Below are 11,957 nucleotides of genomic sequence, written 5' to 3'. Positions count from 1 at the left end.
TTAATTAATATAGTGTGTGCTGTTCATGATTCAGAATTCAAAATTCCTGTTTATTGGAGTTGCGGACTTGTATGCCCCTGAAGGTCGTCGATGCTATGATTTGACTCTGCCACTGGAGAGTCAGGTCGTCTGATTATCATGTCCTATGCCAAAGTAGCAAAAGGAACACTCCATGTGCTCGTGGCGAAGATCATAAGGTGATTCCCTTGTTCCTGACTAGTGGGAGGCAATAGACGACTATGACTGGTGATTGGATATTGCCTACGTAGATTGATGCTTGGCGGCGGTTCTTAGCGGTTTTAGCGGTTTCATATTTGTACTCATCTCCCTTTTTCCTGATTTCTTTTCGTCTCTTTTCGCGCTGACTCCTGAGAGTTTGTTAGACTCAAGTCTGAAACACAGTGACATCGGTGCGGATTGGATGGGGTTCTTGCCCAGTTGGCGGGCTGTCCCGATGTGGAAGGGGACAAATTATTGTCAATCCTGCTATACATATCTTTAGTGTTCGGCTTCCAGGAAATTCTCTAAATCTATGTCGCCTTCGAGATCTCATCGATCGCAAAGCATGTCTCACTTATTCCAGGAAGCCACATCGCGAACGGTGGACCAATTGCACCATCTCTCGATACACAAAACAGCCTCCATCTCGCTGACGAAGCTTGATACAGACAAGCACTCGATTCAATTCGGATCCGAGTCTGGATCAGTCAATCTTCATCCCCTGATAGCATTGGATGGGCAGTGTGCTTTCCTCTTCCCGACATTGTGTCGTGCAGCTGTACTTTATCCTCACTAACTCCGTACTTCTCGCTGGTGGCCTGTTATCATAATATATATATTGCCACAAACTCCTTCACCACACATCATACCCTTCTCTATGATCCAAAATATGCTTCGCAGTCAACTCCTTCCCAGCTTCGCAGTCAACTCCTTCCCATAGGGGTCCCATAATCACTACAAACCCTGATCCTATTTATATCGGTCAACCTCCTGACACGTCGATTCTTCCTTCGTTTCGCATCGCAGTCATAAAGTCAGACCAAGGTCTTGAGGGTTTCAGCCCCAAACTCAGCTGTAACGCTCCGCACGGGCTGGGGATGCAGTCAGAGTGCAAATCTAACTCTCTGTCCATAGTCACTGACTGACGGTTGTCTCACATCACTTAGCTAGAACGAAAGACTTCTATACTGCGCTGGCCTTTTGGGGTTATCAAGTCTCATCTCGCCTATCGACCAAGCCTGCTCAGTAGCCTTCAAGCGTATTGACCAATTCCCAGACAGCAATACCGTCTTGGACTATAATTTCCATCTGGCCAAGGGAGAGGAAATTGACTATATGAAATTTAATAGACCGAATTGGGACCTGCCTACTCTTACAACATTGATCTCAGGAAATGGAAATCCCCTCTCAGCACACTATCTCAAATTCCAGTTGTCAACAACCCCCTCTGTTCACCATCTTGCCTTTTATTACAGGGAAACATGACCATATTGCGATTAGTGCCTCGTTCCCATTCGGGGAGCACTATCCCAAAAGAGTAATGCTGTCCCAGTTCATCCCACGATGAGCTGCTGCAACCACGAAACAGGCATCTCCGTTTTCTCGGGAGTACCCGGGATGCTGTTGACGTGACTGCGTCCATACACTATCGATGTGCGAGAATAATCAATTCTTGTATACGTCCGCCAGTTTCCGGAGCAGAGTCGACGGCAGTCTTTCTGCTCTGTGATCACAGCTTACAACTGTTGTACTCGAAAATGGTAAAGCTAGTTGAATAATCGGCAAACTTGAAGTCTCTCGGATCTGAGATCTGCAGACTGCGGCGTAGGATGCCTTAGTCCAGGTAACAATTGCCTGCCTTGGCATGGATCGCTGCCTGCTACGTTAGTCTGTTAGCCTGCGGGGAGATTCCGCAACCTCCCCTGTCTAGGTATTCTGTCACGAGATTACAAGCCATCCGGTCAATCTAGGACAACGTACACCTGAAAACATGAAGCCAGCATTGTCAGAATAACAGCGGTCACCACAGAGTGAGGCAGGTGACATCCTGTTCAGGGTGATAGGGAGAAGTGCCATCTACAAGTGAAGAAAGTCTGAAGGTATTGAATACGGAGTACTCCATATCGAAATGCATGAAGCATCATTCATAAGCCGCTCGGTGAACGGCACTACTTAGTCAACGTTTTGTACCATGCCGTCATCGCCTCAGAACGTACAAATCAGAAACCCGGGCTGCGGTGAGATCCGCAGGCACCAGTCTGAAAACTGTAAAGCGTGCATGTTGGCGCCGCGGGAGGCTGGAGAAAGCTCGGAACTATAACCGACAAAACATTAATGCCTCAGTGTTTCTCCAAAACAGCATATTAACTGAGACGCTGGTCAATTATCAGCTTTTCCGGTCTATCGAGCTCAGAATCCAATTGTAATTGTTGGCGAGGGCCATATCCATATATCTTTTAGAAGAGCACCTGAGTCGTGACACGTGAGGATTGTGTCGGCCCGGACGAGCAGAGAAATCTGGTAAAGCCCGAGCCGAATCTCGTGGCGGATCAGAACTCCCGAGTACCAGCCTACATAGGCAGAAATGACGTCCTCGCACACAATCGAGAGACAGTAAGTTGGCACCGGTACTTCACTAGCAGCTCACGGATCCCTTATTATTGGCGATAGAAAGACACTGTGAGTGCGGTTATGTCATCCTGTAACCAGTCAAAAAAATTTGCAGTGGAGCCACACGCAGTAGTGGAGAGGAGCGCCACATCTGGAGTAAGAAACTTAAGGGTCAGCCAACGATCGTGTCAACCAGACATATGCAATCTGTGTCGCCCTCTCATTTGCCTCGAAGTTGCCCCAGGGGATATCCTATCGGAAACCAGACAAGAGATCCGCTATGCTTCGTTTCCGTTTCCTGTCTGGTTTCTACCAAACAAACGACGAATGAGAGTGTAGCGGTCCTGTCGGTTCATCAAAATGAAAGATTTCTCAGGACTATGACATAGTTTGCATTAGAAAACTGTTCCTGGACAGATGCAGATATTTAGGATCAAACAATCACACGCTCAGCAGTGGGGAAGTGGACACTGTGCTCCAAAAAGGAAATGAATACTGCGAGCACTTCCAGTGAGCATGAGAATATCAGCCAAAGTCTTTCACTCCTTATAAACTCACCTCCATCCCTCAATCCCATTCTCATATCACTTTCCACAATCTTCCCTTACTTCTTTTGATCCCTCTTTACCTCGCCTTCTCTTCTTTGCATACCTTGCCACTTTAGCACTGCAGTGCAGGCTCACCCCTTGCTGTCTTGATCGCCTGTGACAAAAGGCTTGTCTAGCAGTTTGTTCTGGTCAACAGTTTCCGGCTTGTTGATAAGTCAACCAGGCAGACAATTGGCAATATCCGTTTCGTAACCTTGTTTCCCTATTGATATCTTGTATCGTTGTACCCGTATCGCCGTCTCGATCTTTGTGTCCGCCTGCAACAACGGTTCAGTCCTATCGCATCTCCGGACAGCAGTATCGACGCCCATAGCAGCAATAACATCTAGTTATCCCGCAGCGGCCAACCTGTCCCTCCAAGTCGAAGGCTTGAGTACCACGATACCGAACAACCCTTATGCGACAGTGATTTCAATTGGCCCCATTCAGAGCTTCCTACGGACGGCCCACGCGAATACCCCAGCACAGCAACTCGCCCCGGACTCCTAATCCGACTCCAGTGCTAATCTTGCATCCATTGGCTTTGCTGATTTTCGCTTGCAACAATGAGCGACTTTGATCTAGAGAAGAAACCGAGCGTCAAGCCGGGGTCGAGCGACACCTCGTCAGGATGTGACGATGCCGACGCGATTCGGCTTGCTGAGATGGGCTACTCACAGGACCTGCAGCGCAATTTTGGTGTGATATCTCTCATTGGTATTGCGTTTTGTATGTCGAATTCATGGTTTGGTATCTCGGCGTCCTTGGTCACGGGGATCAACTCCGGTGGCACAGTCCTCATCGTTTACGGTCTGTTGTGGATCACTTTCATTTCCATGTGTGTCGCCTCGTCGCTCTCGGAGCTTGCCAGTGCCATGCCAAATGCTGGAGGCCAATACTTCTGGGCAAATGAACTGGCACCCAGAAAGTACGCTCGGTTTGCGTCCTATGTCACGGGCTGGTTTGGCTACGCCGGGGCTATTTTCGCTTGTGCCAGTGTCGCTCTGAGCCTTGGGTCTGCAGGTGTCGGCATGTGGCAGCTTGGTCATCCTGAATTGTATGCTTGATAATCCCTGGTCCCTCTTCTCTGCCGAAATGGTATCTTGTGCGTCGGGCTGACACTTCAATTCAGTACGGTTGAGCCATGGCATGTGGTTGTGGCTTATGAGATTATCAACTTCTTCTGCTACCTGTTCAACTGCTTCGGGAAATCGCTGCCTTTGGTAGCAAAGGCCACCCTATACATCTCATTGGTCTCCTTTCTGGTGATCTTGGTCACGGTCCCTGCTTGTGCCAAGACTCATCCAAGTGCATCGTACGTCTTTGGCCACTTTGTCAATTCCACGGGATGGAAGCAGGACGGCATTGCATTTATCGTTGGCCTGATCAACCCGAACTGGATCTTCGCCTGTTTGGACTCCGCAACGCATCTGGCGGAGGAGGTGCCTCATCCCGAGAAAAATATCCCAATCGCAATCATGGCCACAGTGGTGATCGGCTTCGTCACTTCCTGGACCTATTGCATCGCCATGTTCTTTGGACTCAACGACCTGAACAAACTTTTGAGCACGGCAACCGGAGTTCCCATTCTGGAGCTTTACTACCAGGCTCTCCAGAACAAGGCTGGAGCTATTGTCCTTGAGACCTTGCTGCTGGTCACAGGTATGGGATGTCTGATTGCCTGTCATACATGGCAATCCCGTCTTGCCTGGGCGTTCGCGCGCGACCGTGGGTTGCCAGGACACAAGTGGCTTGCTCAAGTCAACAAGACTCTGGACGTGCCACTGATGGCACATACTGTGAGCTGCTTGATCGTTGCCGCACTGGGTCTGCTCTATTTAGGATCATCTACTGCGTTCAACAGCATGGTGACGGCATGTATCACATTGCTGTATCTCTCGTACTCATGCCCGATTCTCTGCCTCTGGTATCGTGGTCGCAATAACATCAAGCGTGGACCATTCTGGCTGGGTAAATGGGGCCTCGCGGCCAACATTGTCACCATAGCTTGGACCGTTTTCTGCCTGGTCATGTACTCCTTCCCAGCGACCATGCCAGTCACGACCGGGAGTAAGTGTTCTCACTCACGTTACTTGACCGTCAACACCGTTGCTAACATCATCGACAGATATGAACTATGTCTCGGCAGTGTATGGTGTCGTCGTCGTCATTGTTCTGGCCGATTGGTTCGCTCGAGGCCGACGATCTTTCCGAGGCAGCCAAAGCTGTTTGGAGGACGCAGCGGCAGCGGAAACGGAGCACTAAGTATGAGGTTGAAAGAGGGTTTGTCATTTCTTGATAGCGTTATGCTTGTTTCCTGAAAGAGGATTCGACTGTGCCAGAGGGCCCGGAGCTCGAGCAAGTCTGGATCAATGTATATAGACGATACCCTACCGTGTTACATAGAGAATCAATAGCCCTGGAATGACTCGTGCAGTCGTGGACTATTAGAGGACGTCATCGGCACAATTTGATGGCAAATGGCCTTGCGCACTGGCCGTTTTTCCAACAGAGATCTAGATCTTCATGAAATGAAAGGAGGTCTACAACGCTGTGCGGGTGACTGAAGATGAAAAAGAAGTTGGATGAATACAAGCGACCCTATGAACAGTTAGCTAGCTATGCCTTTTTGGGTGAATTAGGAGCCTGAGGTTGCTCCTTAACACCTTCAGACATCGCTACTCAACGCCGTATGTATTTGTACGCGCATCATCATGCCTCAGCTCTAAGGCAACGACGTAGGTGCTAGTCAATGATTGGTATGAGTCGTGAGATGCGGCAAGAGGACTTTCTCAGCCTAATAGCTGTAGTGATATATCTTTCGTCAGAGCGAATTACATGGCATGAAGTCTCTGGGATAGTTTGATATGGTTTGTAGTTGTAGAAATTAACTAAGTTGCCGTGCCCAACAGCCAACTGCTTAACTTCGTACCCCTACCACACCCAATAGCCAAAAAATCACTATTTAGTGGTAAATTCTGCCTTTTTAATTTCTTTCTGAAATTGTTATAAAGTGAATGAGTCTTACTGCGAACAGATATTCCATTTTGAGGGCTATCAAGTCTTTTGACAATTGATTACCGTACGGTGGGGCGCGCTTTAAGGTTACCACTCGAAAAAATCTCTCATTGTGCTGGTTACTCACGGCCAACGACCGAAACCTCGATGCTTCGCTGTACGTAATAGGACGGCCGTTAGTTGGAGTAACTCCAATTCTCCCCAGAATTATCTGAAAGTGAGCGCTTCTAGAACTGATCCAAGGCTGGCTGAGTTCCTTTTCTCGTAAGCTTATGTCTTGAATGAACTTTTGTGCCTGGATTCAAAATATCGTCACCCCGCAATCGGCGTCCCGCTTTTGTGACGTGAGCAATTAACATCAAGACTCGTCAAGGCTCACTAAAACAAGTTCCGAGGGCGAACTTGCATGTAGAGTTCTTCAAAGACTGCGGTTATTCTTTGACGCGTCAAGTGGGCTTGTCTGACAACATGACGGCCGCAGAGGCAACCATTCCCGAGTTGCTCGAGGAGCAAGCGGACTCGGTCCCCGAGTCCAGAGTATTGATTATCATGACCGGAGGGACGATTTGCATGAAACAGTCACCTTCAGGGTTTGTGCCGGCTCGAGGATTCCAGGAACAGTGCTTGGCCCGCGTGCCTACTTTTAACGATGGCTCCTCCTCCACGATGATGGACGTTGTGGTCAATGCAGCGGGAGAGATCAAACCGCATCCGAGTCTACGAACGCCGCAGACGTTGTACGGCCGCCGGGTGAGATACACAGTGTTTGAGTTCGAGGAGCTACTGGATAGCAGCTCCATCGACGCCAAGGGTTGGACCGAGATCGCACGGACGATCGAGCGGAACTACACACTCTTCGATGCCTTTGTCGTGCTCCACGGCACCGACAGCTTAGCATATACGTGCTCCGCGCTAAGCTTCATGCTCCAGAATCTCGGCAAGACGGTCATTCTTACGGGAGCACAGGCTCCGATGCTGGAGCTACAGAATGACGCTACGGACAACCTCCTGGGCTCCTTGGTTGTGGCGGGCCACTTCGTGATCCCGGAGGTGTGTCTGTACTTCAACAACAAGCTCTTCAGGGGCAACCGGTCCTGCAAGGTGGCGGCCAGTGACTTTGCGGCATTCGACTCGCCCAACTGCCCGCCGCTGGCGGTCACGACGTCGATGCGCACCAACGTCAACTGGGAACTTGTGAACCGGCCAAAGAATATCGAACACTTCAGCATTCAGACAAATCTGGATACTACGCACGTCGCGTGTCTTCGCATCTTCCCTGGCATCAAACCGGAGATGGTGGACGCCGTGCTGAAGCTTGAAGGACTCCGAGGATTAGTGCTGGAGACCTTTGGCGCGGGAAACGCACCGCACGGCCAAGACAATGCCATGACTAACGTCCTTGCCGATGCGATCAAGAGAGGGATCGTCATTGTCAACGTCACTCAATGTAAGCTCTCGTGCAGGCCCTTGTTATGAATGTTTCTGACCACAACCAGGCCTGACCGGCAGCGTGAGCCCCGTCTATGCGCCGGGAATGAGCCTTTCCCGCGCAGGCGTCGTTGCAGGTCTCGACATGACGACAGAAGCCGCTCTGACCAAGTTGTCCTACCTTCTGGCTCTTCCGGATTCCACACCTCAGTCTGTGGCCAAGGCCATGTCGGTCTCGCTTCGCGGAGAGTTGACTGAAGTGTCGCAGCCGATGTTCCGCCACCCTGACGGTGCGCTTCCGGAGAGGGTGCAAACGCTCACCATGTTGGGATACGCGATCGCGCAGGGAGATTTCGAGCGCGTGCAGGAGATCTTCAAGATCGAACATCACTGGATCTTGAACGATGCTGATTATTCCGGAAACACTCCAATCGTATGGAAACCGTATTCTCACTTAGAAGAGACTGAGCTAACGTATGAATCGCAGCATCTTGCCGCAACCTCTCCGTCCGTCGAGATTCTCCGCTTCCTCCTGCTGCAGGGAGGGTCAGTGCATATTCGAAACCGCAACGGGCGCACACCGTTGTTCCTCGCTGCCAATGCCGGGCTATCAGAGCATGTCCTCTTGCTGCGCAAGTCAGGCGCGCATCTGCATTCCGATGAACGACAAGCGGCGGAACTCCTTGCACGGCGCAGGCCCGCCGTTTGGGGCCTAGCCGGTATTGGGCCGAGGGAAGTTAGCGACCGCGAGATGGAGGAAGAGGACGAGGCGCTTCTGGGACGACGAGAGATTCCCAGTCGGATGCTCTCTGGCTCTGCTCCTTGATCTTCTAGACCGTTTCTTCTCCGCTGTGGAAATAGACTGGTCAGTCACTTGACCTCTTTGTCTGGCTCTAGATTAAGGGGCGTGACTGCTCATTTATCCAGCTTAACGACTTATAGACATCTAACTAGATTAGACTATAGGAATTAGTGACTCCTTATAACCTCTTAGTGCATAATGGACCTTCCAGAACATGTCCTGTCCTGAGAGTCGACCATCCAAGTAGGATTTATAAAACAATACAAAAAAGTGACTAAAAGCCGCGGAGATAGTCATCCCCAGGCGATAAGCCTGATCGCCCCTGACATAGGCCAATTGATAAGGCTGCGTTCTCTGCAAGCTGCAACCTTCATTCACTACCTTTCTACTCCCTACGATCTTGAGAGCGTACAGTCTAGATACATTTTACAGTTTACACTACAGTCTACTCAGTCTAGTGGCTAGCTCATTGTTGTCCGGGGAGTACCCCGCATCCGGGAAATGCACCATCAGGAAGTAGTTCGATTTACACTTTCCAACCGGCCAGTAGAGATGGACTAGTGGGAGTACCTCGAGAACCGGTGATCGAGCACGTCATGTGGTTGATTAGGATTTTTCTAGATGCTCACTAGCCCGTTCTACGATGTTATCAGTGCTGATAATGATATTACCTGAGGCGATTTCGTGATTGATTTCTTCGTGGTGCGATCCGGATGCGCAATGATGAATTCGGGGATGCGACAATTGTCAATGACGAGATGAGCAGCAGAATTGATGAAGATTGTGTCATTCGCTCGTATGGGGATGATGGTGATGTTGTTTGTTTCAGGTGCCAGCTGCCAGCAAATAGTTACTCCGTCCAGCAGCAATAATAATATTGACGGGGAACAATCAGCTTGATTCCGGAGTCCGGAAAGGAGCCGGAACGACAGCTATGAGCTCCGGACTTGTCACTTGACCATGGGCCAGGACGATTCAGTGACCTAGGATTTTTATGCTAATTGTAGTTTGGATATCCGCTAGATACCTGTAGCCCACAGTAGTTATTTGATGCTTCACAGTTCACTATCAAATACCAGCGATTGACGGATCAATAGTCGACGCCGCGCAAAGTGCAACAGCGACCTCGTGGGTAATTCCAGCTCAAGATTGGCTGTCCCTTTATCCCGGGAGGGTCAGGATGGCATGTCTGATGGGTCTCGAAACAAACGTGCTCTGGAAGGAGGATTCTGCTGGTCCTTCTTGGACGATGTTCAATATTATTCAGGCTCTGCGAGGCTTAGAGTTAGAAGGAAGAAGCTCTTGGCGCAATCGTTGAAGTAGCACCAGGTACAAGGTCAGCCCGGCTATCGATGGAGTATGCGTATCACAAGGGTCCATACTTGCAACCCACGTTGCAGCTTGGAGGTTGGCCTCCTACTCTCAGGCACGAGGACGAACGACTCATTATACACTATATCTAGCACATATCAACTCTACGAGGTTGAGGTCAAAATAATCTGCAATAGTCTCCAATGGTCGACATAGGATAACCCTTGAATCTGATTGGCCAGCAAGCCGATCCCTTTACAGAAAATACTGACAACCATCATGGAAATACGCGCATTATAAGCATATATTCCTGGCGCATGAATAATGCCAGTGTTAAAAAGACCTATTATTTTTTATGGCAAGCCCTACACAGCAGTGACATACGGATACCCCTCTACTCCAAACTCCAAATTTCAAAGTTGCGTCGGCAATGTCTCTGCCATTATCCCTGAGCATCACTGTGCATCCCGACTTACGTAAATTAAAAGAACATGTATGGCCCAAAGTGCCACCACTGCCTTGATTCAGCCAGCATCTCAGACTTCTCGGTAGCAGTGAAGATTCTGGTGAATTCCTCCTCAAAGCGCGGTTATTGCGATCATGCACCATCGAGTGGAATTTCCTGTCTTGTACATGCTGCCCGCCTGCCATCCGGTGCGTTGTCGCCGGTGTCATTCCGTCTTGGGTCCAGATCCATTGATCAATAGGACCATGTGGATTCTTTTACTTGAATGATAGGTAAACTACTCGACCTAGCACCCTTAGGTACGAAAATCCAACATAGTGGCTACCTTACAAGCCCACGTTGCTCAATCAGGGGCTATCTTAGGCAAGTTCGATCTCGTCAGATCAAAGATAGATAGTAGACAGATGGAGTGAATGAGGTCCTGCAGGAAGCCAAATTCGATTACTCGATAGTTTGAGCGGTTCGGGCCTGAATCGGAGGCATTGGTGACAATGACATTGAAAATGATGGTGAGGGACAGCGACAGAGGATTCTCTGTGATTCCTTCGTTCTCTCATCAGAAGTTTCTACTAGTAAAAGTAGTAAATAATTGTTGGCAACCCCAGACGATCCCAATCCAGACCAGCGACTAGTTTCTCTAGTATAATTCTTAGTGGGAATGTCTGAGACTCTGGACGCTGGAGTCTTGATCCATTCTGTAGATGGATAGCATCGGTTATCGCAGAATTCCATACATATCGCAGAGTATACAGGCCCAGTGTGTGCTACAACAATGATTTCCGCATTTACAAATCCCCTATACTTACTCCCAAAGATCTCTTTTCTACTCGAGAACAAAGAATAATAAGGACAAGAACATTATATTGCATCAGTCCATCACAAAGTGGGCTAGGAATCTCGGAACCAACAGACGCTTTGCACTGGATCCACGGCCAGCGTCATTTATTTTTTATTTTGAAAATTTTCTACTTTTGCTCACGGGGTCTGGAGTCTTTTTGCGAGTGCTGATTTTTCCCCTATCAATCCTAGTGCGTGACCCATTTGAGTGCTTTATTATTTGCTTAGTTTTATTTACAGTATTAATGGTTTTTATTCTTTGGAGTAGATATATGATTTGACTACTCCGTACGAAGTATACTTAGTCGCTTGGGCGCTGGTCAGCATCGGACGGATTCAAAACGGTGATCACCATAATCATTCATTACCTTGGGGGCCCAGAGAAGACCACCTTGGGAGCGACATACAACAGTTGACTAGTCTTATCTTCATTGCACAATTAGCTCAGCTGATTGCGGCAGTATTTTATGGTTGCAAGGACCACGTTGAGGGGCGTCAATTGATTCCCATTACTACATCGCCCATACTACTAAGGTACTATCAACGATCTAGTTATACAACTGCTGCCCCCCTCTCCTCCTCCGCCGCCCATTTACCCCACCGTTGACTTTTTTTCCCTTCTTGCCCTCATCTTCGTTTTGATGCGGCGCCTTTGGGGTTGACGATTTCCTTTTCTTTTCACATACTGACTGAAGGCTCTTAGAGTCAATCTTCATACACAGAACTATCGTACGGGCCATCGTCTTCCTTATCGAACCGCTMCAGTCCTTCTCCAAACCATCTTCTGCGGTCTCCGATCTCCGGACTCACCGTTACTCTATCGGGTCAAACCTCCTACGCCTGATCCTCCGACTTGCTTCCCATTCCACCTCTTTCTACCCCGCATTCTCTATTTCCG

The 11,957-nt window shown here is 49.1% G+C and overlaps 2 protein-coding genes across 2 annotated transcripts; both read left to right on the top strand.

Moving 5' to 3' along the window:
- Positions 1 to 3,763: 3,763 nt before the first annotated feature.
- Positions 3,764 to 5,462, top strand: Asppvi_004150 (putative choline transport protein Ctr; the record flags this gene model as incomplete). The annotated part of the gene is made up of 3 exons (XM_043300106.1): positions 3,764 to 4,254; positions 4,330 to 5,267; positions 5,326 to 5,462. 3 exons carry the CDS (start codon positions 3,764 to 3,766, stop codon positions 5,460 to 5,462), a joined length of 1,566 nt encoding a protein of 521 aa, XP_043156041.1.
- Positions 5,463 to 6,683: 1,221 nt separating this feature from the next.
- On the top strand, positions 6,684 to 8,469 carry Asppvi_004149 (putative lysophospholipase; the record flags this gene model as incomplete). The annotated part of the gene is made up of 3 exons (XM_043300105.1): positions 6,684 to 7,662; positions 7,712 to 8,076; positions 8,131 to 8,469. 3 exons carry the CDS (start codon positions 6,684 to 6,686, stop codon positions 8,467 to 8,469), a joined length of 1,683 nt encoding a protein of 560 aa, XP_043156040.1.
- Positions 8,470 to 11,957: the final 3,488 nt, after the last annotated feature.

This window comes from Aspergillus pseudoviridinutans, assembly GCF_018340605.1.
Source record: "Aspergillus pseudoviridinutans IFM 55266 DNA, scaffold_3, whole genome shotgun sequence".
NCBI lineage: Eukaryota > Fungi > Ascomycota > Eurotiomycetes > Eurotiales > Aspergillaceae > Aspergillus > Aspergillus pseudoviridinutans.
The sequence above is the reverse complement of the archived record's forward strand: the minus strand, read 5'-3'. Positions and strand labels throughout refer to the sequence as shown.